At 58.4% G+C, this 27,799-nt stretch overlaps 1 protein-coding gene across 1 annotated transcript in view; it reads left to right on the top strand.

Moving 5' to 3' along the window:
* RGMA (repulsive guidance molecule BMP co-receptor a) overlaps positions 1-22,036 on the top strand; it is a 44,781-nt gene extending 22,745 nt beyond the window's left edge. Inside the window, exons 3-4 of the mRNA XM_059180074.1 lie at positions 11,590-12,104; positions 19,599-22,036. Coding sequence (XP_059036057.1) covers positions 11,590-12,104; positions 19,599-20,321 — 1,238 coding nt within the window. The 3' untranslated portion in view covers positions 20,322-22,036. The remainder of the gene's footprint in view (positions 1-11,589; positions 12,105-19,598) is intronic.
* The last annotated feature ends 5,763 nt before the right edge of the window (positions 22,037-27,799 follow it).

Raw genomic sequence — 27,799 nt, 5'->3', positions numbered from 1 at the left:
GTTAAACTGCCCAGAACGGCTAAGTGACAAGTGTGACATGGGCCTGTCCCTTCGGTCCAGGTGCTTGGGGCTGGGTCTCCTTCCTACGCCCTGTCCTGTCTGTTCCCATTGGCTCCTCACTACAATAGCTGGCCAGCCCTAGGACCCACCCCTCCGGCCCCCCGACCCCCGTGCACACCCCCAGATGAGCTGTTCTAAAAGCCCTGCTCGGGAACTTGTGCCTCCTTGTAGCATCCAAAAGGGAGGACCCTCTGACTTCTGCCCCCCCCCCCCGCCCTGAGCTTCTCCCAGGCCTTATTCCCATGGCTTCTGGCAAATCCCCAGGTCCCAGGTCACTCCTGCCCCCCAGACACACAGACACAGTCTGCCAGCACCCCACCACGCCCTCCCGGTGGGCAACCCCCAGGCCCCCCGTGCTCATGCTGCTGCCCATACTGGAATGGAAATGCCCCCTCGATCAAGTTCAGTGGGGTCTCTCAGGGTCCGTGCCATCCCTCCGGTGACCGAGACACCTGTCCTCTTGGCTGCAGACATCTGTGCTTCCTCGCAGCGTCATGGCTTCGTGGGTCTTGGGTTTTTGTCCTCTCCTAAATCACCAGTTCTTTCAGTAAGGGCAGAACGCCATTTTCTGTTTCTTCATACCCTTCTTCTTGCTGCACACCCCAAGTACAACCCATGCGGTCCTGGGAAGGGTGGGGCCCTTGGGTCTTTGGTATTTCTGTTCTATTTTCTCAAGAAACAGAGACCACGGGTTTTCTTTTATCCCCCCAGATACCCCAATCTTTTTTCTAAAATAACTTTTTTTGGTTATAAAAACAACCCTCACTTTAAAATCTAAAAACCGAAAAGGATAAGTAAGTAAATGAAAATAACCCAAATTCCAACCTCGCACAAAGATTACGCACATCCTCCGAGATATAAGAACTTGTGTTATTCTCTCCAAAGTATGATCATCTGAATGGGGAACAATAATTTTTAAACCTCTTTTCATTTATGGAGTGGTCACAAGACACCAGGAGCTCATTAAAGCTCATTAAAGCCAAATGCTTTAAATACAACACCTCCTGAGCTCACCACCCCTTCCTCATGGAATGTCATCACTCCCACTGCCCTGAAGAGGAGACAGAGGGGTCAGAGAGGCTGCCTGACATTACAGAGCTAGCTAGTGACAGAGCCAAAGGGAGAACACGGACCCCTACCCTTATCCATATCCCAGTTTTGAGTAAACAAGCCCATTAAGTTTGTTTTGTGGCATCTGAGAGTTTGTGCGATGGATCCTATAAGGCTTTAAGGAAAAATAAGGAACATAATCAGGAGCTATTCGATAGCAGAATGAAGGGAGACCACATTTTCTGCAGACCTAGCATTTTTGCCTCCTCCCAAGAGCCCTCTCTGCTCCCTATCCGTTCCCTCGCTTAGTATTTCAAAGAAGAAGATGCCACCCAGCCATAGGTCAGGAAAACGAGTTGGCAGGGCTGTCATTGTGCAGATTTTCCCAAGTCAGATTTATGTCTTTTGGGTTTTGCTTATTTATTCATTTCATGCACCATTTCACCCAAGCAGTCAGAATACCTAGACGCCTATTAAAGTGGTCCGTCTGCACCCAGGTCCCTGCAGAAAGGAGCCCATTATTGCTTCCCATACTGAGGAATGGCCCATGAACACAGGCTCACATATGTGTGTGCCCAGCTGGCGTGCATTTGCCCTCCCACCGCATGAGGAAGGCGGAGGAGGGAAGCCTGCCCGTGGACAGCGGTGAGGGCAAAAAAGCCACTTCAAATGAACTTGGACCTGGAGCGGGCAAGCAGATGAGCCCAGGGTTCCTGGAGGCAGAGCCAGGATGGAAAATTATCATTACGAGAACCAGCCCCTAGACTCAGGAAACGGGGTTATACCTCAAAGCAGGAAGACCAAATTGCACACCTGAAAGCTTCATTTATGTAGGAAAAGTGATGTCTTTGCCCAAAACCGCCCTCCTTGTGGAACTCGGGGTAGCTCAATGCTATGCCCTAAGATAAGATGCTCTGGGCATGACATCTCGCTCCCCGCTCAGCCCTTGGCTGGCATGGGCCCCTCTTACCCAGAGGAACTCTAAGCCCACAGGTGCTTTTTTGAATTCCCTGTTTGCCTTTGATCAGGCTCCCCATGACCCCAGCGAAATCTGTGGGGGGAGGGTGTCCCGTTTGGCAAGCTGACGTGTGCCCTTTTCCTTGGCGTGCTTTCTTGTAGCAACTTGGCCTGCGTGGCTGAGTGGGATGAGGGGGCAGTGCCTCCTGCCTCAGCTCCGTGGGTGGCCGTGAACCTGGGTGTGCTGCTGGAGGTATCTGGTGTCTGACAGGCCGATGGTGACGCCATGATGATCCCGGGCAGGTCCTGCGGGAGAGACCCAGACGGCAGGTTCCAGGCATCTCTGAACTCAAGGAGACTCCAGGACATTGTCCAGGCCCGAGTGTGCCCCGTCCTGGCAGCAGATCCGTTCGCTGCCCTGTCCTTGAGTCCCTGCTGAAGGGACAGAAGAGAGTGCTGGCAGCTGTTGGCTGCCAAAGCGAGAGTCCCATGCTGGATGCAGGCAGGCTGCCCCCCCCCCCTTGGTGCTGCTCCGCACCTCCTTCAGGACCCATCACAGCTTGATGAGAGGGGAGCCTCCGTGCCTCCATGGCCCAGAGTGAGCAGGGACAGGACCAGGTCTCTGGCTTTGTGGGTGACATTTTCACAGAGGCCCGGTCAGCCCTGTTTTTTCAAGCCATTCTGTGCGGGCTCTGTCTGCTTGACCCCAAAGAAAGCCACCACCTCCTAAAAATAGTATTCTGATCATGCCGCGTACTTCCTGAACATTTTCCTGAGGCTCCCCACAATCAACCTCATCAGAGTCTGAAATCAGGCTGGGGCGGCAGGGTCCAGGCAGGAGAACAGAACCACAGTAGGGTACTTCCACGGAGGGACCTGAGTCTAGCTGATTTCTGGGTGCTTGTGGGACCGCCTTGGGAAAGGCCACGAGGGCCCACAGAGGCACGCACGCTGCAGGAAGCATCTTGGTCCCCCTGGGGTGTGGGGGACCAAGGCAAGAGGAATTGGGGGGGTAGGTCGCTGAGGAGGGTGGGGTGATACCAGCGCCCCCTTGTGGTGGAATATAACGGAGCTGGGTGACCCCTGGTCCCACACTGCTGAGGAAAGCGCTTTGGAGCTCGGTGAGGTTTGCTACCAGCAACCAACCAGTATTTCGGCTCCAGCCAACCTCCGCTGTTCCCGAGGCCAATGTACCTCCTAGACCTCTGTCCCAAGTCACCTGCCAAATCCCACTTTCCCTTCCAGACCGGGCTGAAATGCTTTTCCCCGGGGACCCTCTCCTGCCTCCATCCTAACGTCTTTACTGTGACTCAGGAGTCACGTGAAACGTGTTTACTCTGCCTTCTAGAAGTTTGGGAGCTGCTTGCCCCTGAGCAGAGAAACCCAGGGACTTGCCCCGAACAGGCTGAAGCACCTGGTAGGGTCCAGAACTTGCAGCAAGTAAATGAATCTGGGCAGTTGCTGTGCTACAGCAACCCCCAACACACACACCCCTATTCCCACCCGACCCCCCACGCCTTGCCCCAAGTTGGACAAAACTGACCGGATCATGGGGCTTGTATTCCAAACGAGACTTACCCCTTTAAGAGGAGGCAGGTTTTTCCCCCTCTCCCAGCTCACCGCACCCCTCCCACACAGCCACTGAAACCTGATCTAATCCCTTCGCACGCGGGTAATTTATTGGTCTATTGGGCTTTTCTTGGTGGCAAATTGCATTGTCTTTATTCCTGGGTTCTGGCCGTGGAGCGGCTCGCCGCATTCCTGAGACTCCTTTCTCAGGGCGATCCTTCACACCCCCTCCGCGCACAGTGAAATAAGTTTTATTGGACTTCTTTGTTATGCAAACAGGGCAGTAATAATCAGGCTATTATTCCGAAAGATTGGGCTTGATTAACAGTTCAAAGGAGGTCTCTGAAAGCTGCGAATGCCGCCCCGGTGCGTAAATATTTTCCTCCTGCCCGGGTGGGTACGGCGGCCCCCCCCCCCAGCTCCCTGCCCCCAGCTTGCTGTTTCCAAGGGGCTCTGGGTCACTATTGAAAGGGAAGGAATTAAGTCAGGCCGGCAGTGGGGCTCTCACTCCTCTCGCGGGCACGTCTCAGCCCACAAAGGAGGCAGTCTGGAGCCCACCTCCCCCCAAAAGTGAAATGTTACCTTTGCACATAGAAGCCTCCAGCAGGCCCCCCCTAACCCCCCCCCCCCCGAGACCTAGCAGAGCCCGGGGTTGGGGGGGGGGGCTTAAAAAAGGCATCAGATCTGCTAAGATGCTTGGAGTGCGGGGTGGGGAAGATGGGGTAACCCCACAGCTGGGGGGGGTCCTCCAGAGGCTGAGGATGGCGACACAAAGTGACCATTAGATAAAGCGATCTTGATGAAGTTGATGGCACAGAGGCAAGGAGTTCCGGCCCCAGTGGCACAAGTCCGGAGGCCCCAGATTCACTCTGCCCAATGACACAGAGGCTGAGATGGAAATGATGCTCAGGAGAGCTGAGTTCCCATCAGATTCTTGATCCCCTGGCTCTGCTCATATGGGCAGTCTTGGATCCAGCCAGAGGTGGCCGGGGAGCCAGAAGGGGGCCGCTTTGCCATCTGGGGGAGCCAGAAGGGGGCCGCTTTGCCGTCTGCAGGAATCAGGCAAGGAGGGGGCAGCCGCCAGCTTCTGTCACCCCGAAAGCACCAAGGGCTCCTCGATCTGCAGAGCCCGGTCTCCTCTCCTTGCTTCCTTTCTTGGACATTCACATCAGGAAAAGGCCAAGCCTTGCTGCCTGGAATTAAGGTCTCCGCTTTTCTTTCTTTCTTTTTTTTTTTTTTTTTTAAAGATACGGCACATAAAAATCAGCCCCTCTGGGGTTTCTTTGGCAGGTGACACCACAGCCAAGAGCTTTTTCTTTTGATGCTGGGCCAGGTTACATTCAGATTCCTGACCTGGGGTGGCCTCCAGCCCGTGATGTAGCGGAGTAGACATGGGGCGGCAGGATGACTCTAATGAGGGCTCGAGGGCCCCTCGGCTCTCCCCCTGGGGGGACTGTCCAGCCCTGGCATGCTCAAAGCCCTTCCATGAGACCCCCAGGAAATGATGGCTCATGCATGACCACTTCAGGCAGACCCAGGAGGGCTGCATTGCCACCTGGAGAGAAGGCAGGGGTGGGGCGAGGCGCCCTCAAGTCTGGTCCCAGCTCGTCCCTGGCCTCTTGCACACCATTCTCCCACCCTGAGCTCTAGCTCCTCCATCTGTGGTGGGAGTCCTTGGCCAGGAACCTTAAACAAGAGCTCACTGTCCATTTGGGGGTGGTCACTGTCCTGGGAACCGAGGGTTGCCCCTGGCCCTACATCAGGGACTGGGAGTGGTCAAAGAAAACCCATCTCGGTGTCAGGAATTTTAGGACCTGGATCCTTCTCAGCTGGTGTCCCCAGAAAGGTAGGGCACGTGCACTTCGAAAAGCAGAGAAAAGAGCACCCCAAAAACCTGGCGGCTGTGTGAGCCAGGCATGCTTGCGGGCAGCAGATGAAGATGATAATTCTTGCCCGCCGAGTCAGAGTAGCCGTGAGGATCTGGCGTTGGAGCGGTTTGCAGTCTACACGGGCCAGGGAAGATCGGGGCGTCATTATTGTCATCATCATTTCCTTTTTGGAGAAACCTGTGTGTCCTGCAGGTGCGCCCCCACGGCGCTCCCCCACTCGTGTACATGCATGCTGCCCATGTCATGAGCACCCCCCAAAGGGCAGAGTCTCCTCTTCAGCGTCTTTGTGGCCTCTGGGATCGGCCCAGTGTGTGTGGAGGTCCCTAAAGGGAGAGCCGCTTGGGGCCTGAGAGCTGTGGTTCGTCTCCTGCTGCAGTCAGAGTATCTGGGACAAGGGGCTGTGTAATGCCACCAGGCCTCAGTCTGCCTGTCTGTTGAATAATCCTAGGGCCGTCATGGGATTAATGGAGATAGCTGTACAATGTGTGGCATACAGTAAGTACTCAGCACACATTAGCTGTGAGGTACATCTAAGTCTCGCCCCCAGATTACCATTTAAACAAACCAAGTTAACACCAAACTGATTTCCGCTGAGCTGCCTTCCCATGTTCTCAGGGTTTGCTTACATCAGCTCCACTGGTCCCTGGAGTACTGATGACGTACTGACGCATCTTCATGGCACAGAGAGCAACACTGAGCTCAGAGAGGTTAGTGGGTTTGCCCGTAGCCACACAGCACTGAGTTCCAGAGCTGGAATCAGACCACAAGCATCTGCCCTTGGAGTTACATAACTTGAAACCCTCCCCACCAGCACTGCTTCCCAAAGCGAGGTCCCCCGGCTCCCGAGAACCTCCAGCGTAGGATTGCCCGGTGACAGAACCTGTCACCAGCTGCCTTGTTGAGCCCAAATTCCCCCCGTGCTCTGTCTGGGTGGGAAAATGGCCAGGGCTCTCATTTTTCTTTGTGTCCCAGAACTCAAGGTCTGTTCCTTTACTCATTAACAAGAGCAAAGGCGAGCTTGTTGAAATTTTGCTTCAGGACCCAAAGTTTCTTTTTTTTTTTTTTTTTTTTAATATTTTATTTATTTATTTGACAGAGAGATCACAAGTCGGCAGAGAGTCAGGCAGAGAGAGAGAGAAGCAGGCTCCCGCTGAGCAAAGAGCCCGATGCGGGGCTCGATCCCAGGACACTGAGATCATGACCTGAGCCGAAGGCAGCGGCTTAATCCACTGAGCCACCCAGGCGCCCCCCAAAGTTTCTGATTCCGGCATCTCTCAGAAAACCTCTGGGTGGAAGAGGCATTGCGGGGTGTGTCGGACACCTGGGGGGAAGGGTCGGCATGGCAGTGGGAGAGAAGGCGGGGCCTGCAGCCAGAGGAAAAGAGCTGGGGTGGGGGGAGATGACGTGTGAAGCCAATGAGAGCTCTCTTCACGCCTCCCCCCAGCCCTCTCCCCGTCAAGTGCTGAGAGAGTCATCACAGCCCAGGTTACCCCTTGGTGACCACAGGTCCTTTCAAGGAGAGGGGACAATGAAATACGGGGAACCAAGACTACCTGGTCTTCTGGCCCCTGGCCAAGTGAATGTCTCCAGTGATCTGGCTTCTTCAGAGGAGGAGTCAGGAGGCTGGGGAAGGGGAGGAGAGATGGGGCCAGGCTTCTAGTCCCTGAGGCTGAAAGAGAGGCATGGTCGGGTTCTGGTGGCAGCTCTCTAACTCACCCCTCCTTGCTGTGTCCTCCTATGGCCCAGTGTGAGCCCAAGCTCTGGTGTCTCTCTCTTCCTATAAGGATGCTAATCCCATCCTGGGACATCCCTCCGGAACTTGATCACCTCCCAGAGGCCCCGCCCTTCCAAGCACCATCACACTGGGGTTGGGGCTTCAACATAGGAATTGGCGGGGGATGGGGGGCACATTCAGTCCATAGCATCCTCTCTGGTGAAAGACAGTGAGTGAGGTGGTGGGCAAAGCCATCCCAGAGCCCTTGGGAAGTGTGGTGCCCGGCCAGTCATGGTCCGGGACCAATGTGGGTGGGCGGCAGGGGTGGGTGCTCCGTTCACAGAGCACTCACACTCAGCACACCCAAGTCCAGGTGGAAGAAGGGCAGAGCCCAGCTGGGGCCCTAAGGTGAGGACAAAGGAGAGGTGGGGGAGGGGACACTCTGGTCCACTGCCCTTCCTGTCCCCTCCCTGTCCCAGCCTGTGACTTCTAACTTCTTACCTTTATCCCCCTCGGAGACCTTAGCCAGGGCCCCCGTTTGTTGATCGCCCACGGGGTCCCAGGCAGAACAAGTGCCTCTTCTCATTCAACCCTTGGCCACTCTCTAAGTTCATAGATAGGAAACTGAGGCAGAGCCAAGTTCCCACAACTACAGAGAGGGGACAGAGCAGGACTGTGAGCCTGACACTCTCCCTCCAGTGCCCACCACTCCGTGTGGCCAGTGTCGCCTTCACATCTCCCCAGGTCTGTCCCTAGTCCTGGGTGACAGCATCGGGAACATTCTCCAGATAGCTGAGAAATGGGACGGGCAAGACTTCAGGGGAGTGAGGGGCTGGAGGAGTTCACCCCTGTGCAGACCCTGCCTGGGGTGGAAGGTCTATCTCTTTGGGGCAAGGGCAGCCCCAGGATGACCTCGGTCGCCCCCTGGGGGTGGTGGGCGGAGCTGCCATCACCACTCTTGGGAGGCTCCAAAGTGGGTGGGGAGCAAGAGAAGGAGCCCCACTGAGTTGAACTGATTGATGAAAGGCCTGTTCTCCAAGGGCAGAGGGTCCGGGGGCGGTGCCCAGGACTGCTCTGGGTTGGCAGCTGCATCCCTGCTGGGCTTGCCCCTTGGGAGAGGGGCCTCCTCCCTTTGCCCCCTCTGCAGCCCCTCCCACCCCAAAGGAAATGCCCCGTGCACACACTCCAGACTGGCCAGGCTCCAGCAGGTTCTAACTTGGCCCTTTTGGGACTGTTGAAAAGAAAACGGCCCAACTCTAAAGAGTGCACCAGCAGCACGGGCCTCCCTGGGGAGCCTGGCTGAAGTGCAGTCTCCAGCCCAGTGAGGCCTGGGGACTCTGCCCAGGCAGCTAGTGTGCACGTTTGAAGTGGACGTTTGAAGAGCGCTGCTCTGAACAGAGGATTAAGTGCTGGCAGATCCCCGCTGATGACCCCAGAGCATGGGAGGGACCCACTTTTGTGGCACCTCTGGAGGATTTCAGTCACGAGCCCCAGACATCCTGGAGAGTTCTACCTCAGAGACACTGCTCTGAGCCATTTTCAAGGCAGGAAAGACATCAGACTCTTATCACCACCTGTGGAGTCGCCCAGGGGTGGGGATAGAGCCACAAATGGGGGTCAGGAGTGAGACACTTCGCATACCCTACATTGCGTGCAGGCTGGTCCTGCCCGAGGCCCGTTCTCGCCCCCTGCCTTTGAGCCACCCTGCAAAGCAGGCCCTGGGAACTAACTGGTCTACAGCGGGCACGGCCACAGAGCACCTGGGGACCACAGGCCTCCCAGCTGGTGGGGGAATCCGCAGGAGGGGTCTACAAGGAGAGGCTGGAGGTCACTGGTGGTAAAGTGCACCCTTGAAGGGCCAGCTGGGCTCAGTGGCTGGCGGGGCGGAGTCGATGCTCAATGTGCTAATTGCCAGGGAACTGCTCTGGGCGTGGGCTCTTGGGCCCGAGAGGCCAGATGCAAACCCTGCTGCAGCTCCTTCCCAGAGACCTGGGGCCAGAGAAGCCCGCAGGTGAGCCTGGTTGTGCCCCGCAGGGAGGCGAGCAGGGCCAAGGGGCCTGACCCTGGAGCCACAGGGGGAGCTGGAGACAGAGACCAGCAGCCACAGGGAGAGCTGGAGACAGAGACCAGCCAGAGACAGAGTCTGGTAGCTCCGACGTGGCTTTCTGCTGTCCCCAGTCCGCTTTGGCTGAGCTGAGGCCAACAGAGCTCCTGCTTTGGGGTTGTGCCATCTGGTTGTAAGGGACAGGTGGTGGCCCTTCTCCCCTCCGGGCACGCTGAGCACCAGAGGGGGACCCGAACCTGGTGGGCGGTGTGGGCGCGGCCCAGGTAGCCACCACTCAGCACAGGCTGTGTCCTCTTTAGATCGTTTCCTCTGACATCCCGATCTCCATGGTTCTGAGAAAGCAGCAACACAGGTCAGCACATCCTGCACCTGGCACTGGTGAGGCTGCCTGAGGGGACCGTGCATGGGGGCTGCCAACCATAGGCGGAGAGGTGGTGGCCCCCACAGCCAGTGTCTTTGTACCATGTTCCTCTGCACGGCAAGCCCTCCACTCACCCTTACCCCCTCTCCTCACCTCACCTTAGCCCTTTTGCAACGTCGGTTGGGCCTTGGGTGTCTTCTCTAGGTTTAGTTAAATATGAAGACGGCAGGGCCAGAGAATCATCTAGCTGCGTTTCAAGGGACCCCTGCCCCAGGAGCACACATCTGTGGGAGGAAGACCACTGGGGGGCAGGGAGGGTGGGGGGTCCCAACGAGTGCCTTTCCCCTGTTCACCCCAAATGCCTCTTCTTGGCGATTACCCCCTCTTATTAACCAAATCCCCTGGAGTCAGCACGGTTCTTCTACTTAAAATAAAGCTGTGAAAATGGAAAAATCTATAGCTCTCATATCAAATTTGCTTTATTTTTCCTAAGGCACATTTAAGTAAATACGTAACTTCTCAAAAGAAAAAATGTCCACCCAGACTCCACCAGAAACAACCTTGTTTGCCAGCAGTGGTGACAAACACAGGTGAAGTTAGGAGAGGAGCCTGAATTTTAGGACAAGCGCGGGCTCCCCCGTGCCCAGGTGTGTGACCTGGGCCCGTCAGCTTCAGCTCCACACAGGTGTCTGCAGAGGGAACAGATCTCTAAGAGGCCATCCGGAGCAGCTGCTCAGATGTTCCTTAGCCTGCCCTTACCTATTACTGCCCCTGGCTTTATTGGCAACTTGATTTTGAGAAGCAAACTGACTTTCCGAGGGTTCACAAGCCAGGCTGGGAACGAATGCCCCATCCTCCTGTTGATCACTCCAGCGCTGGGCTGCAACCCAGGCTGGTCTGCCAGTCCCTTTGCTCCTGGAGCCTGTGGAGAGCCTTCCTTTCTGCTACCCGTCTGCATGCCTGGCTGCCGAAGTTACTAGGGACCGTGCAAAAGAATCTGGGAAGCCAGGAAGGCAGGCTCCATGTGTCCAGGTACAAGATTCAGGTGTGTTCAAGGCACAGTTTTCAGGCATAGCCATTTGTAGCTAATTGTCAGGTCTCAAAGATTGTGGGTGACTTAAAAAAAAAAACAAAAAACAAAAAAAAAACAAATTAAGGCAGATCCAAGGTGATGGCTCTCAGTTGCTTCCCAGCATACTCTCCTGAGCAGGACAGAGGAGGGAGGGAAGGAGAGATGGCGACCAAGAGGGAAGCCGGCCGTGCTCGGCCGACAAGGAGACAGGACCCAGGCATCCCCCTGTGACCAAAGCTCCTTGAGGAATCCTACTAGCCAGCTGTCACTGACCTGCTCTAGTCAGTGCTTCTCTTGGTCCTTTACTACGCTGACCAACCCCACAAAGCCTATACTACTATGCCTCATTTTCTAGGTAATCTAATGAGGCACAGAGAAGTCTAAGGATTTGCATAAGGTCACACAGCAGAGCCCAGAACACACAGTGGGGCTTAATTCCCAGCCGCATTTCTGTTGAGGATGGCAAAATGCTTGGGGGTAGCTGTGACAATGTTAGCAGACCTCAGAGGCCCAAGAGTGGCTTGTCGGCTCCCACAGCCGGGCTGCCCAGAAACCCGGACCCCTCCGCTTTACCGGCTGGGGATTGTGGGAGGAGCCTGCATGGTCCTTGCAGCAGGTGGCTGGCGCATGCCTGGCCCCTTGGGGTCACCCCAGGCGGAAGGAAGGCAGGTTGGGCACCGCACGTCCACCTGCAGGCACTATTTACTATCCGGGCGCGAAGGTGACGCAGGGGTGGGGCCGTCGGGGTGGAGATGCTCTCGGGCCACGTGCCAGCGGCGCTGGTCCCCAGGGGCGAGGAGACCAGAGCCCGCCGGCTGGCCTTGACGGCGTGTCCCTTCCTTTCCCCCACAGCCACGTCCCCGTGCAAGATCCTCAAGTGCAACTCCGAGTTCTGGAGCGCCACCGCCGGCAGCCACTCCCCGGCCTCGGACGACGCCCCAGAGTTCTGCGCGGCGCTGCGCACCTACGCCCTGTGCACGCGGCGCACGGCCCGCACCTGCCGGGGCGACCTGGCCTACCACTCGGCCGTCCATGGCATAGAGGACCTCATGAGCCAGTACAACTGCTCCAAGGATGGCCCCACGTCGCAGCCGCGCCTGCGCACCCTCCCGCCTCTGGGCGACAGCCAGGAGCGCTCCGACAGCCCCGAGGTCTGCCACTACGAGAAGAGCTTCCACAAGCACTCGGCGGCCCCCAACTACACGCACTGTGGCCTCTTCGGGGACCCGCACCTCAGGACTTTCACAGACCGCTTCCAGACCTGCAAAGTGCAGGGTGCCTGGCCGCTCATCGACAATAATTACCTGAACGTGCAGGTCACCAACACACCTGTGCTGCCCGGCTCGGCAGCCACCGCCACCAGCAAGGTAAGGGCGAGGCTGAGGCTCGCGCGGCCCTGCTGTCCCCAGCGCCCAGACCCAGACACCGCCTGCAACCCCTCCCCCTCCGTGTTCTTATTTCCAGCCAATGGGCTGGTTATTTACAAAGGAATGTTCTAGATGGTCTTTGTCTGGAGACAAACCCGCCGGGAACCACCTCTTCACATTGTGGGGAGCGTGAGCATTCTCAGACTGCGGGTGCTGCCCATTGGGGGTTTGTGAAATCCCTTTTGCCGGGTCAGAACCCAGCGGTAACTTTTTTTTTTTTTTTTTTAATTGGGCAGCACAGGAAGGCGGGCCCAACCAGACACCGCTAGGAAAGGCAGGTTGCCCATGTGTCGCACCTGGGAAGGGTACATGCCTCAGGAAGCTTAGTTCTGTTTGTGTGTGTGCCGGTGTGTGTGCTTGGGTACCTGGGCCAGTGCCGGGTCCAGGGGTGAGGGGGATTTCTTACTAGGGTTCTTGTCCACAAATTTTAGAAACACTCGCCAGAGCACTCTGTTTCAAGCTTTGGGAATATTCTTTTCTTGCCCCCAGATTGTGCTTTGTTAGAACTCAGGTATTAAATCCCAGTTAGACAGAATCCTCTTTACAGGTGTTTCTCCATCATTGCCCTCGGTGGGGGGCAACTCCGTCCCCCTCCCAGGACACATGAACCCAGGGCCCCGGAGGTGAGGGTGATCCTGCCCATGGGTTCTCACGTGACTGCATGTTGACAAACTGAACAGATCTTAGAAGATAGTGATTCGAGGCCCCTCTCCCGGCGGGTATGGCACCAGATCTCTGGGTGCGGTCAGGCGTGCTCTGTGTGTGTGTGTGTGTGTGTGTACACGCATGTGTGTTTTTAAAGCCCCCAGTGATTCTGGCCCGTGGAGGGGGTCAGGAACCAGGGCTCTAGGATGCTGATGGGGTCAGCAGGGCTGCATGGTACCCCCCTGCCCTTCCTTTGCCCCGTGCCTACCCAGAGAGGCTGCAGGCCCAAGGCTGAGCGGCTGTGGTGTCCGGGAACACCCGGAGATGGAACAAGTGAGGATAGAGAAGCAGCTTCCCGAGCATGCCAGGGGCCACCCAGGCAGCTTTTCCCTCCTCCCTCGGGCCAGCCCTGCCTGGCTGGAGCAGCAACCTTGGACACATCCCCAAAGTGGGATGTACCTCTCCACCCCAAGTGCACCGGGCTGGGAACGCTGAGCTAGCATTTGACCTGGGCCAGGTGGCTGTGCCGAGGGGCATGTTGCCATTTGCCGTGAGACACAGTCCTCATCCGGAGCCCCAGAGGCCGCGGAGAGCTGGTCATCTGACCCCAGAAGGCCTCTGTCTCTGGGTGGCAGGTCTCAGGTCCTGCTCACAGGGCCACAGCCAGAGGCAGCCACAGATGTGGCCCACGGCCCAGGCACTTGGACACCCCCATCTTCTCCCTCCCCTACCTGCTTCCAGGAAAGGCTCCTTTGACCCCCTAACCAGACCTCAGACCTCAGCCATCAGAGGGCGCAGCCTCATGACTAGGGGGCTGGTGGACTCTGAGCATGCAGGGGATGGGGACCTGTGGGCCGCCTCGGGGCCTGGCCCACCAGAGCCCCTGGGGGGTTCCGGACTGGCAGCGCCTCTGTTTTCCTAGGAAAAGCACGTTGCAAGGCAGCACGTTGGGCAGCGCCCGGCTGGTCCACAAAGGGCGTTTCTGTTCCTTCCTGCCCCCCACGCCCCACAGGAGGACAGCGAGGTGACCTGCAGCCAGGAAAATACCCGCCATCTCCCTCTGCCCTGGTGGCCGCCACATGCCTCCAGAGGGTCTGTTTCTGGGCCCAGCTGCAGGATAAGAAACAAGTGGTTCTTTGCCCCACAGACACCCCAGCAAGCCCTTGGCACCAGGCCGTGAAGCCTAGTAGACGGCAGAATCACGGCCAACACTCTCTCCACCCTGGCCGCCCTCCGCAGAATGGGGGGAGGGGGGTGTTGTTGCATCAGGGACCCAGCCCCCTTCCCTGGGGCCCCTCCATCTACCCACCTCCCTCCTTCCCCAGAGCCAACATAAATGTACGCCGGGAGCCTGAGGCTGCAGCTTCTAAATCCAGCAGCAGACTGCGGGAGGGGCTCCCGCCTCCCTGTCCCACCCCGGGCCGGGGCACACAGGGGAGTCTGAGGGTATGAGAGCGACTTGGACCTCAGAAGCCCGCCCCTCCTAACCCAGGCCGGTGTGAGCACCAGATGTGATGACAGAGCCCAGCGCCGATCTGGGAGGGATGGTGGTTTGTGACCCGCGAGGCTGGGCTGCAACCTCCACTGACGAGGGGTAGGGGGACGGTGACCGTGGGAACAAGAGCTTTTAGGCCACATCCCATCAGGTCCCGCAGGCCGGGGTGATGTGCCCGGGCTTAGAACCCCTGCGTACCTCCCTCAGCTCTTCCCTGGCGTACACCGGGAGCCCAGCAGTGCTGTCCCCAAACCACCTGGATTAATGATCTAGTGACTTGACTATCCAGTCTGCACCAGGCGCCCAGGGATCGGGCAGCAGTGCCCAATCAGGGGTGGGAGCTCCCTCTTCCAATGCCAGCATGGGGGCTCCGGAGAGCATGGGGATCCCCCGCAGAGCTTGACGGACCCTGCCGCTTTCTGCTATGACCTCGGTCCACTCAGTCTTCCCAGCAGGCGCAGAGCCCTGCGGCCTTCTGTTCCCTCCTCACCAGCCAGGAGGGAGCACAAGGCTTGTCCCCCCATCCCCACCCCCAGAGACCCAGCTGGGACAGGGTCCGCGTGTGTGGCCACGTCAGTGACAGGCCCCCCCAGGCAGACCAGGTTACACCAGCAGCTGCTTTCCAGTGCCCTCGGCCAGCCCGCACCTGTTCCCGTAGGCCTCTGCGCTCAGGTGCACTGGTTTTGTTCGTTCGTTGATTCCGCAGACGTTTACGAAACATCTCGGAGCCAGCCTCCGTGCCTCATGCTTCTACCACCTGGCCGGTCCCGGGCTGATCGTGGAGGACCAAAGCAGGCCGAGGGGTGCTTGTGGTGGGGGCAGGACGCTCTGCCCTGAGCCCTGTGGAGGGCCTCCTCCAAGTCCTTTGCAGAGCTTGGCTCGGGAGAACAGGAGCGGGAAGCTGGGGAGCGTCAGGGCATGGGAGGGCAGCAGAGCCTGGCAGAGCGTGGGAGGGCCGCCTGGAGCCTCAGTGGCAGCACGAGAAGCCAAGGGGCTGTTATCTCAGAGGGGTATTTGTGCCTTCCCCCAGGAGCCCTCTGCCAACCTCTTCTGCCCACTTGAACCTACATGCCCCCTGCCCTTCCCTCTGCCCCAGGGCCTTTGGCTCATTTCCCAGGATCCTGGCATCATCCAGCCCGACCCGACCCTCTGTTCTCATAGGCGATCCAGATGTTGTTTTCCAGCCCAAACTCATGTTTTAGCCGGCTTCCCGCCGCCCTGAGCTCAGCCCCCAGCTCCACCGCCCGCCCTCCAGCTGCGCCCGGAGCAGCCCATGGTACAGATGAGAAGACTGAGCCACTGGGAGGAGAGGAACTCACGCTCCTGCCTTCCCCTGCCCCCTTGCCCGTGCTGGTTCTGCCCTGAACGTACCATCTGTCCCACCACCTAACTCAGCCCTCCGGTCCAGCAACGCTCCTGGACTGTGAGCTCCTTGAGGACAAGGCTCTTGGACTCCTCGGCCCCCGTGTGTGGATACGGTCCCTAGCGCCGGGCCTGGTGTGGTGGAGGGGCCTTGGGTGCCCCTGGGAAGGGGGGAGCGGCAGAGGCAGGAGTGGCAGCCGCACCCGTGGCCGAGCTGGCAGCGAGCCGCCTGGCTTTCGACAGGCCCCTTCATGCTGTTACTTGTGGTTGAGTCCCTGGCACTGGTGCCAAGAAGAGTCTAGCAGGCTGTCAGCCTTCCAGGAGCCTGTCTCCACGAGAGATGACGGTTAGAGGGAAACCAGCCTTTCCTGTTCCAGGAGACTGATGGCACTTGGAAACCAGCAGCACACCACCCCCCCCCCCGCCCCTCTGCTCCCCAGCACACCGGGCAGGGACACCGGAGCCCCTGGTCGCTCACCCCCTCCTCAGTGTCAGGACCACCCACTGCCCAGACCACCCTGGCTCTACCTCCCGGCCCCCCACAGGCAGCCTCCGTCTACATTGGGGCGGGCGCCATGGGACGTGGGACAGAATGGAGGTGGAGCTATGAAGTGGCCATTTTTGTCGGCCAGAGATGGTGGGGGAGCGGCAAGTTCCTGGGGTCCGACAAGTAGGGCTCCAAGCGGGATGCAGGGGCCGTGGCCACCTGTGACATCCCACAGCAAATCAGGGTGCCCTGTTTCCTTGGGACTGGGCAGTGGCCTTGCAGGGGGAGGATAAGGAAATCGAGTCTGGTGCCCAAAGGGCGGTGCCCACCCCAGACCTGGACTCTGGCAGGCCCCCCAGCCTCCAGCTACAGAGCTGCTCCTCGTGTCCCCTGCAGACAGCAGAATGTGCCTCCATCCGTCCTGACCATCCACCGGGCCCCAACAGGCACAGCGCCAGGGGCCCCAAGACTTCCAGGGACCCATGAGAAAGCTTTCATTTGTTTTCACGTCAGAAGGAAAAATCAGCATCATCTAACCTCAACTGTATTCGTCCAGACACGAGTGCAGTCACAAAATGTAATTTTAGTTTAGTTTTTTTTTTTTTTTAAAGATTTTATTTATTTATTTGGCAGGCAGAGATCACAAGCAGGCAGAGAGGCAGGCAGATAGAGAGGGGGGGAAAGCAGGCTCCCCACTGAGCAGAGAGCACGATGCAGGACTCGATCCCAGGACCCTGGGATCATGACCTGAGCGGAAAGCAGAGACTTAACTCACTGAACCACCCAGGCGCCACAGTAATTTCAGTATTTTTGATGGAGAAGGGGGCCCACAGAGGCCCAAGGGTTTGAAGTCCCCATCATTTCCCGACTGCAGCCTGGCTCTTGCCCTCAGCTTTCTGAGTATCAGCGTGAGAAGGGGGAGTTTCTCTCTGAGGCTCCAGGCCCCTCATGCACTCCCGGCTGGGTCACCCCTACGCTTCACCAGTGTGAGCAGTGACGAGACAGCCCGACAACTCCAGCCGGGCCCTCGCTACCCTGTGGGATGGCCCAGCCTAGAACTTCAACTCTGCTCCCGAGGCCCCAGACTGAGACTGCTCCCTGCCTGCTTCCCCCTGGGCTGCCTGGCTTGTGGCCCGGCCCCAGATCGCACCCTGGGTCCCTGCCTTTCCGAACCCTGGGCCTGAGCTGGGGTCCTTCACGTTTCTCCTGCCTCCCCTTGCCTGTAGGACCTGCTCGTGGTTTCTAGCACACCCGGGCCCTTGTACTTGTCATACCCCCACTGTTTGGCCAGAAACTCCCTTAGGGCTTCGTGCAACTGGCCCTCTACTCCCAGGGCCGTCCTTGGTGTCCCCCTGCCACTGCCACATCGCCCAGGGTGCCCAGGCACAAAATTCAACCACAGCCAGGACATCAGGGCCCCCTCAGCCTGCAGACCATCTGAGGACGTATGGTACCAAAAGGCCTGGGTGCCCTCTTGCTCCATGACCCGGCCTCCCTCCCTGGCCATGGGCTGGAGTTCAGGTCACAGCTGCCCTTGATTCGGGGGGCAGTGGCCTTCAAGCCACCAGGGGCAAGAAGCTGGCACCTAGGAACAGGAACGAAGGAGCGGTGGTCCTCTCTCTCCCGGATCTGATTCCTGTCCCCAGCCCATGCAATCATCCTAGTTAGGATTAGAGGGAAAGTGCAGCCTGGCCCTACCCCCAGGATGAAAGGGGAAATGCTCATTTCCCCAGGCTGTTTGTCTCCAGCCTTCTCCCAGGCCTCCTACCCTGGGGGCTTGTGGCCAGAAAGAGCCCAGGGGTTGGAAACCAATTGACTAAACTCTGCTCTACCTCTTGCTGGTGGCTGTGCAACCTTGGGCAAGTCACTTGACCTCTCTGAGGGTGACTTTTCTCCGCTATAAATGGGAGGTCATGTCATCCTTCCCAGCAGTGCCCCACAGGACTAGGAGAAGCAGCACCTGTGCCTGCGTCTGTGGTCGTCAGGAAGACCCTTCCCCATGGAACCTCCCCACCAGCTGCTTCTGCTGTGGCAGCTCAGCCCAGCCCCGCAGCCCCGGCTGCAAGTACCAGCAGACACGGGCCTCCCTGCTCCTGCCCTGGCCAGAGCTGCATGCTCATTCTCGAGCCCCCCATCTTCCTTTCCCTGACTGTCGCCCTCCTCCTCTCTTTCTTGCCCCTGCTCAGGTCCAAGGCCTGGCTGGGTGACCCCTCAGGGCAGCCCTGCCACCGTGGCCTCTGCCGGCCTCTGCCTGCCCGTTCTTTCCCTGAGCATGAATCTGTCCCCTTCCACCTGCTGTGATGTTCAGCCAGCGGCTCACAGCCCTTTTGAAGGCATTTGGTGGGAGGTCCACTGGCGGCTTGAGAGGTCGTGTGAGATGGTTGTGGACCGTATTAGTTTCTTGTTGCTGCTGTAACAAATACCACAAACTCAGGGTTTCCCACAAGCAGAGATGTATTCTCTTATAGCGCTGGAGACAAGAAGTCTGGAGTGCATCTTCAAGGGCTAACATAATGGTATTAGGAGGGTCGGTCCTTCCAGAGGATTCCAGGAGAAATCGGTTTGGTGTCTCTTCCAGACTCGGGTGGTTGCCAACATCTCTGGCCTGTGGTCACCCACCTCCAGTCTCTGCCTCTCTGGAAAGAGCCTTCCCCCTCTTCGATGGTCCCATCTCCCTCTGCCTCCATGTTAAGAGCACACCTGTAGCTCTATTTAGGGTTTACCCCAGCCAATCCAGAATAACTTCTCCATCTTGGTGCCCTTAACCCAGTCACATCTGCGAAGTCTCTTTTGCATAGCCGGTAACTGGTTCCAGGAATTAGGGCTTGATATCTTGGGAGCTATTACTCAGCGTACTACAATAGATAATGAAGTTTTATTTTTAATTAGCTGTGCTTTTCTTTTTATGGTGCACCTCTATATATAGTAAATGAGCTGGTTTTCTATTTAGGGTAGTGATCTAAAGTTCCGATTCTAAGTCAGGTTGTTGGGGTTTTTTAAAATAAAACAAGTTGGTTGTTTTGTTTTGTTTTGTTTTGACTAAGTTTTTAGTTTCAGTATGGTTCACATACAACATATGATTCCATACATGACTCAGGGCTCACCAGGGTAAGTGTGTCTGTTCCCCCCAAACCCCCTCCCGCCTCCATCCGAGAGCCATCAGTCTGTCCCCTATCATTAAGACTCTGTCTCTTGGTTTGTCTCTCTCTCCTTTTTTCCTCTTTATCCTAGAGTAAAACAAGTTGTTTTTAAGAAGAATATTAAGTGCATAATAATGCAGGTGGTACCAGGGTGACCCAAATGGGGAAGGAAGGGAGGGTGTGGGGCACAGAGGGGGCTGCTCCTGTCTGCAGCACCGCCAGCATGGGCTGGGCCTCCCGCCCCTCCGCTGTCTTGGCACCGCTGACCACCTGTCTCCCTGTCCTTCCCTCCCTACCCCCACTAGCTCACTATCATCTTCAAGAACTTCCAGGAGTGTGTGGACCAGAAGGTGTACCAGGCAGAGATGGACGAGCTCCCCGCCGCCTTCGCCGACGGCTCCAAGAACGGCGGGGACAAGCACGGGGCCAACAGCCTGAAGATCACGGAGAAGGTATCGGGCCAGCACGTGGAGATTCAGGCCAAGTACATCGGCACCACCATCGTGGTGCGCCAGGTGGGCCGCTACCTGACTTTCGCAGTCCGCATGCCCGAGGAGGTGGTCAACGCCGTGGAGGACAGGGACAGCCAGGGCCTCTACCTCTGCCTGCGGGGCTGCCCCCTCAACCAGCAGATCGACTTCCAGGCCTTCGGCGCCAACGCCGAGGGCCCCGGCCCCCGCAGGCCGGCGGCCGCCAGCCCAGCCCCCGCGGCTCCAGACACCTTCCCGTACGAGACGGCCGTGGCCAAGTGCAAGGAGAAGCTGCCCGTGGAGGACCTCTACTACCAGGCCTGCGTCTTTGACCTGCTCACCACGGGCGACGTGAACTTCACGCTGGCCGCCTACTACGCCCTGGAGGACGTCAAGATGCTGCACTCCAACAAGGACAGGCTGCACCTGTACCAGAGGACTCGGGAGCCACCGGGCCGGGCGGCGGCTGCGGGGCTGCCCCCCGCCCCCCGGCCCCTCCTGGGCGGCCTGCTGCTCCTTGCCCTGCTCCCCGCCTTCCTGGAGGCCGTGGCCATGTAGGGCAGAGAGGGGCCGCTGCCTATCCCTGAGCTGGGGAGGGAGCGGCTGCAGGAGGGCTGGGGCTGTTGTGAGGGGGGGAGGGCGGGGAGGTGGAGACCCCGCAGGGTCTGCAGGGGTCGAGCGGAGGCAGCCGCTGGCCGGCGGCGGCTGGAGACGGTTACCTCAGAGCTCCCCGGGCTGTCTGTGGGAGCGGCCTCCCCCCACGGCCCGTGCCCTCCATCAGGGGCCCTGAGAGGTCCTGGTGACTGGTGCTGTGATGTTTGTGACAGTTGAGCTGTGTGAGAGAGGGAGCCACTCCCCTCCACCCGCCCCGCAGTGTGAATGTGCAAAACAGAGCCCCTCAAGCCGAAGCCCCCCACCCAGGCCCCGCCAGAGACACTGGGATTGATCAGAGTTGAGCTCCTCCCCCTCCACCCCTGCAATGCACTGAAACAGGCCCAGCTGACTGCTGCCCTCGCCCGCCACACGCACACACACTCACAGGAGCACACTCGCACAACACTAAGCTGAGGGGCTGGGGCATCAGCGAGGCTGGACCCCCCCCCCCCACCAGGCGGGGTCTCCTTTCCCTTTGGGCCTTAGGACGACTGGGGCTGGTGGGGGGCTGCTCGGCATCTTTAGCAAACCTTCATCCTTGACCCCAAGGTTGTGCCCACCTGGTGCCTTCCGGCCCGTGGCCTGCCTATGAGCCGAAGGGAGACTCCGGCCAGTTAGCAAGGCCTCTGCCCCAGAGCCCACAGCTAGGGCGGCAAGTGCTGTCTCCCGAGGTCTGTGCGACGCCACTCACGGGCTCCAACGCTCTGTTCTGGCTCCTTCCCTCCCCGCCCCCCACTCCCCCCTGTGCTTAGGAGGTCACGTCCTCATGTCTAAATGTCTGAATAGAAGTACCCCTTGGTTTCTGTCCCCTTCTCCCCAGCAGATGGCAAGAGTCCCTGGGCAGGGGGAGCTTGGGCCACCGGGCGGGGGCAGGAGGCACACACGGACAGGGCCAGCTGGCCTGCCCTGATCCTCTTCGTCCTCCTCCCCTGCCCCCCAGAACCCCGCTCCCCACCCGTCCCCCCACATCTGCAGGCCGGGGAGAGGAGCAGGGTCCGCAAGCTTCTCAGCCCCGAGCATCACGGGCTGGTCTCGTTCCTCTAGTCCCCTCCCTTAAGCCCGTGGCCACACAGCCAGAAGAGGCCTGCCGCCACCAAGAGCCCTGGCGCCCATCCGAGGAGCCCCAAACCAGTCCCGCCCCTGCTGCTGTTCCAGAGAGCCCAGGGACCCACGCCGGGCTAGGCTCCACTCCCAGAAAGGGGCAGGAGGGCGGTTGCCACAGCCCCGCACTGCCCTGGCCCTTCAGTCTGGGGGGGGGGGGGGGGCGGCAGCCCTTCTGCTGTTCCCCAGGGACCTCTCATACACTGGCCCAGGAGGCTCCCCGCCTCCCCTCCAAGAGGTCCCCTCTCGCTGCCCAACGCCAGGGGCAGGCAGGTGGGAGGCCCGGCCCCGGCCGCCCTGCTGGTTTTTAGATGGTCCCTATGTTGGAAGTAAAAAGTGAAGCACTTTATTTTGGTTGTGTTTGATCGCGTTCTGCTAGGAAGTGGGGACCCCTCACTGCGTCCTTGTGTCTGCGACCTGTGTAGAGTGTCACCGCATGTATATATTGTAAATTATTTATTAACGGCTAAATGCAAGTAAAGTTTGGGTTTTTTTTGTTTTGTTATTTTCTTTTGGAACCCGTGTTGGAATTCGCTTTCTGAACAGGCTGGCTCCGTTGGGGGGCGGGGGGGAGGCTCACGTGTGCGCACGCGTGAAGGGGAGTGGCAGGTGTTTGTGGAGGGTGAAGCCATTTAACACAAGCTCCCTACTTCTCTTAAAATGACTTTTTCTCCTTCTGGGGCTTGAGGGCTCCAAGTGTTCTTGCCCCCGGGAGGCTGGAACAGTTTCGGGGACAGATGATAGCCACGTGGTGGTGCAACAGGAAGGGGGTAGGGGCATGAGGTTGGGTGGGCTGCCTTCACACTCAGGATGGGGCCATGTCGGCCGTCCTCGTCAACGTAGGAGCCCTAGAGCTGGGACGGTGGCTGCCACCCTCCCCTGCTGACGCAGCCCAGGGCCAGAGCGATGGCTCAGCAGAGGGGACAGAGACTTGCTTGGGGACAGGTTTCCTGCTAGCTATCATCTCATTTCGCCTCTTAAAACCAGGCAGTGAATCAGGAACACATTCATGCCCGTTTTTCAGACAAACAGAGGCTCAGAAAGATGAAGTGATTTGCCTATGGTCCTTAGGGCAGGGCCAAGATTGTACACCTGGTCCGTTTGGCCTTGTCTGGGTCTGCTTTTATTTTGTTTTGTTTTTTAAGATTTTACTTATTTTATTTGACAGACAGAGATCACAAGCAGGCAGAGAGGCAGGCAGAGAGAGAGAGGAGGAAGCAGGCTCCCCGCTGAGCAAAGAGCCCGATGCGGGGCTTGATCCCAGGACCCTGGGATCACGACCCAAGCCGAAGGCAGAGGCCTTAACCCACCGAGCCACCCAGGCGGGCCTGCTTTTAATACCAAATGTCAAAAGGGGGAGTGGCAGCAACGGTAAGCCAGGCCATATCCCAGGGTTCTCCCCTTTCCTAGCCCTGTGACCTTGAACAAGTTACTTAACCTCTCTGAGCCTCTGATTCCTCCTCTGTAAGGTGGGAAGTGCCTATCCTATAGGATGTATGGGAGATTCGGCAAATGAACTTACTCCTGTAAGGACTTAGGACAGCGCCCGGAGCACAGGGAGTGTACCAGGGCTGGTGGCCCTGTTTTCCCAGAGCGGGAGGGGCTGAGTGGGTGGGGGTCACGCAGACCCCAGGAGCTTGGGAAAGGGTAAGCCGAAAGGCTAGCGAGGGGAGGAATCTGGAGAGTGAGCGTGTAACCAGTCCAAGCTGAAGGAGAAGGTCAAGGGCAGGAAGGGAGAACGTTCTAGAACCCAGCTCTCACACAGGCTCCCAGAGGGAGCATGGGATTCTGGGCATTGGCAGGAAGAACCAGACTGGAAGGGACAAAAGGAGTCCAAACATACCTACACCTCTTATACCATTGCCAAAGCCGCTGAGACCAGTAGGCTTCTCTCTCTCTCTCTCTTTCTCTCTCTCTCTCTCTCAGTTGTAGCTGGGTTGGAATAGCTTGCAGGGGAGGCGCCACAGAGGCAGCAGAGCCCTTGGCAGAAGAACCAATTACGGAGAAGCCAGGGCCCATGGGATATAAAAAAAAAAAAAAAAAAAAAAAAAAAAAATGCCGCTCACCATCAGATGAAAATGCTGCAGCACTTGCCAGAGAATATTCTGGGTTTGGAATTCGTTCAGGACCCTAAACTTAACCAGCTGGAACTCCTTCCAGTACCATGCTACTGGTCGCCCGTGAACATGGAAATTTGCGTTTCATCATGAATATGGAACAGAGTCTTGAGCTAAACGATCCCCAAGAAGCCGCTTCCTCTCGCTCTGCGGGCTGGGCTGGGAGCAGCTCCACTGAGCCAGCGAGTCGGGGCCAGAGGTCCACGCGTGAGCAGACGACATGCGTGTCCCCTCGCGGCCCCAGCACACGGACGTGCGGCAGAGACTCGTGAGGCCAACAGAATTCGTGAGAGGAGACAGGAGGGAAAGGGCTACTGGAAACCCGTGCACGGGGGTCCTCCATAATGAAGAGGGCACATTCTGGGGTGAAGACCCTCACCGGGACCCCCGGGGCAGAGACACAGGTGAGCCAGGTGTGACCAGGGCTCCTCGGGGATGCCAGCGAGCCGCGTGGAGCGGGGGGTGGCCCTCGGTCTCGGGCTCCAGCCCACTTGGCGTCCAAACCGGCTCTGCCCGTCACTCGTTGTGTGGTCTCCCTTGGATTTTTGGAGCCTTAAGACTCCTGATTTGTAGAACGGAATTATGAGTACTAGTTCCTGAGGTCCTTATAGAATATCCAGCGAGCAGATGTGCATAAATTTCCTGGTACAGGGGCCCTCGAGCAGCCCCGGGAGGCTGCCCAAGGTGGCGGTCCCCTGCCTCTGCCACGGCGCACCCCGCACTGTCCCTTGCTAACTCCTTCGTGGGGGGCATGCAGCGGAGTCCGCACGGACTGCCTTGCCTTCTTGCTGGAGAGGCCAGTCTGTGCACAGTGACGCGACCGGGCGTCCAGGGCGACAAGCATCCCAGGGACGCAGGCTCCTCTGAGAGGGAGACCCCCCCCCACCCCAGAACGGAGGTGGGAGGAGCTTTGCTCTGGCCGGGTCCAGGGAGACCTCTGACCAGATCACCTGTGTGGATCTGGGGGACGAGCCAGACCAAGAGCAAGGGGGACCCTTCTATGCAGAGAGGTCGGGGAGCACAGAGGGCCTGGCCACCCAGTGTGGAGTCGGAGGACAGCAGGACACAAGGGGACGGGACCCCCTGAGCCTGGGGACCAGGGTCCAGGTGAGGCTGCAAGTGGCGGGAGGGAGCCCTGCCCGGCCCACCAGTGACCAGGGGGGCCTGACGTCTTGCTGCACCTGCCAGAGGAACCCCTGTGCCGCTTTGAGCAGGGGCAGGATGTGCCCAGCTTGCTCCAGACAATGTGAAGTGGGGTGGGGGGAGGAAGTTGGGGTCTCCGGGGCAGAGCTGGTCAGAAGGGGGATGGGGGCTGGTGCCAGAGTTGCCACGAATGACCCACTTCAGGGCAGAGCACAAGGGTGCTGCAGGTGGGGTTTGGAGAGCGGGAGAACCAGGGGAGGGTGCTGAGCGCCTGGGTCGATGGGGACGCTGCTTACTGAGCCCCAAGAGGAGTGCGTTCAGGACGCTAAAATCAAAATCTTACTTTAGGACACATTGGAAACCACATGCAGTTCAGTGGTCTTTAATTATTATTATTATCATTATTATTATTATTACTATTTTAGATTTTATTTATTTCAAGGGTAGGGAGGGGCAGAGGAAGAGGGAGAGAGCAAATCTCAGGCAGACTCCCCACTGAACATGGGAACCCACACGGGACTCGATCCCATGACCCTGAGATCATGACCTGAGCCTAAACCAAGAGTCGGACCCTTAACCGACTGAGTCACCCAGGCGCCCCTATTGTCTTTAATTTTTAAATTAAATGATGTATACTTCCCAGGAACGAGTGTTTACAGAGTGCAGGGCTCATAAAGGAACACCCAGAACAAAGGGAAGGTGTTGTCCTTGAACAAGATGGTTGCAATGGTGTGGTTGGTAAGACTGGCGGATGTCACTTGCGGGCTAGTCCCAAGGCCACGGTCCAGAGCCCCATGGCTCCGGGGAGGGGCAGAGCTGGGGGGCAGGCCATATGCTTGGAAAAGGACAGCTGGACTCGCCAAGATGAGTTCTTACCCCAAATACATAATTATGTAGGGACCAAGGTTCTGATCCCGATGGGGAAAATGGGGGTAAAATTGTAAAACGGAAAATTCAAAGACTAGCAAGGAATCCTGGGAGGGACGTTATCGACTCCCCACAGCTACCGGCTGGTGGGCAGGAGCCTCCGTGGGCTAGAAGGAGGCCCGTCCCACGCCTGGCCTTGCCTCTTGCTGTCTGGGTGACCTGGGACTTCAGGATCTTTGTCTGCACAAGGAAGGTCATGGCCCTCCTACAGGGTTGCTTGGGAAGACTGGGGCAGGAAATATCAGAATATAGGGAGCCCATCCCAGGAAGCCATACGCCCCAACAAGCGCTCCCTCCCTCCCCTTCTCATCCTACCGAGTCACACCGCCTTAGGGGGCTCACTGCTGGGGCCGCCACCCTCTGGCCCCCCACGCAGGGATCTCCAACCAGACAGGAAGAGCAGGAACCCTACTTTGTGTGATGGGTTCATCTCTTAGGAATGATCCAGAAATCACATCTCTTTGCTCTGATTAGCCGTATTTGTCCAAGTCTTGAAACACTTGACAAGCTCTTTGCCCAGCTGCCACCTGGGCTGAAGAAGCTTGGCGTTCTGGCCAGGGGTCAGTGGGAACCCCGCATGCCCAAAGCAGGAGTCTAAGGACCTCTAATTCCATGGAGGTCCCCAGGGTCCCCACACCCCGAATCTGTGGGCCATGGGCCCCCTCCCTGTCTCAACAGCTTCCCCTCGGCTACCTTCCCCATCCTTCTGGGCTTCCCACACTTTTGACCATTTGATAACTTCCAGCCGTGACCCGGGTCTACACCCTGAAGAAGAGTTACAGAGAGAAACACCCTCAGAGAGGCCCCCCCAGAACGGAGTTAATTAAGAGATACAGGAACGGCAGTCCAGGGGCTGGCGTGGTGGGGCAGGGGTGTTTCTGGGATGCGGGGATGCGATCCCAGGCAGCCTAGATCCCAAGGCCAAGGCCGGCACATTCCCGGGCCTGATTCCGTCCTTGCCCAGAGGAACCCTGGGACCGCTCACGGATGCCTCCACATTCGAACCCGTTCCTGCTCGTCTCCTGCCTCCCTCCCGCAGGAACCAGAGCCCGCCTCAGGCCTGATGCATGTGCTCTGTCTAAAGCCGTGTTCAAACCTACTTGCCACCGGGCAGGGGGCAGGGGTCAGTGACCGCCGCCGGGGGCTGGCGATGACAGCCCCTCCCGCACACTGTCCTCCTGCAGAGCAAACACCTACAGATGACCCTGACCTTGAGTTGTGCCGCTGCTTTGACAGTTTTCATGATGCCCCGAAGGTGGATGCCTGGCTGTTTCCAGATGAACTCCCACACCCAAGCCACCTGCCTGCTTGAGGATGGAGAAGGGGCGCCGCGGAGTCAACCCAGGGTTCTGATCCTGGGTCAGCAGGGAGTGAGGCCAGACCCCACCCCCTTGCCGGAAGGCTGGGTGGGTGGAGGGACTTCAAATCCGGACCCTGAAGAGAAGAAGGATGGGAGAGAGGGTCCTTCAGATCCGAAGTCTGAGAGGCTCAGGGTTCCAGAAGGAGAGGGTGCGGGGTGCCAGTGAGCTCTCCGCTGGGTCACTGTGGTCCAGGGGTGGTCCTCCGCCTCCTCGCGGGCAGGGGGCAGGCCTTCCCAGACATGACGCAGCTGCTGCTATAGAGCCAACCCCCGTTTACACGGAGACTGGGGCCTCCAGCGTGACAGCTACAGGTTTGGGCCTCCTGCCATGGGTCAGGCTTCCTGCCAAGTATTTGATCCAAGTGAGGATTTATCGTGGTGGAGCCCCCTTCCGGCCGCCTCCGCCCTGGAGTTCAGGTGACTCGAAGCCCAGGCTCCATGTGAGACAGGGGCCTGGAACGCGGGGCTCCTGAGTGGCCTTCAGGTCAAGGCTGGGGGCCTGGACCACCAGAAACCGAAAGCCAAAGTTAGGGCCGGGCCCCCCTCCCCTGGACAGGACGGGATAACGGCACCCTGGGTCTCCTTGCTGGGATCGAGGTCCCTCTTTGGTGAGCCCGCTCAGCTCTGCATCTGCTGCCCCCGCCTTCACACCTCCTTGCCTCCTCCCCATTCTGCCTGGTCCAGGGAGTCCAGGGCCAGGACGTGGGCTAAGGCAGCTGGGGCTACGAAGCACA

This window comes from Mustela lutreola, chromosome 7 (assembly GCF_030435805.1).
Source record: "Mustela lutreola isolate mMusLut2 chromosome 7, mMusLut2.pri, whole genome shotgun sequence".
Lineage (NCBI taxonomy): Eukaryota > Metazoa > Chordata > Mammalia > Carnivora > Mustelidae > Mustela > Mustela lutreola.
Note: the sequence above shows the minus strand (reverse complement) of the source record. Positions and strands in the feature narration are given on the sequence as shown.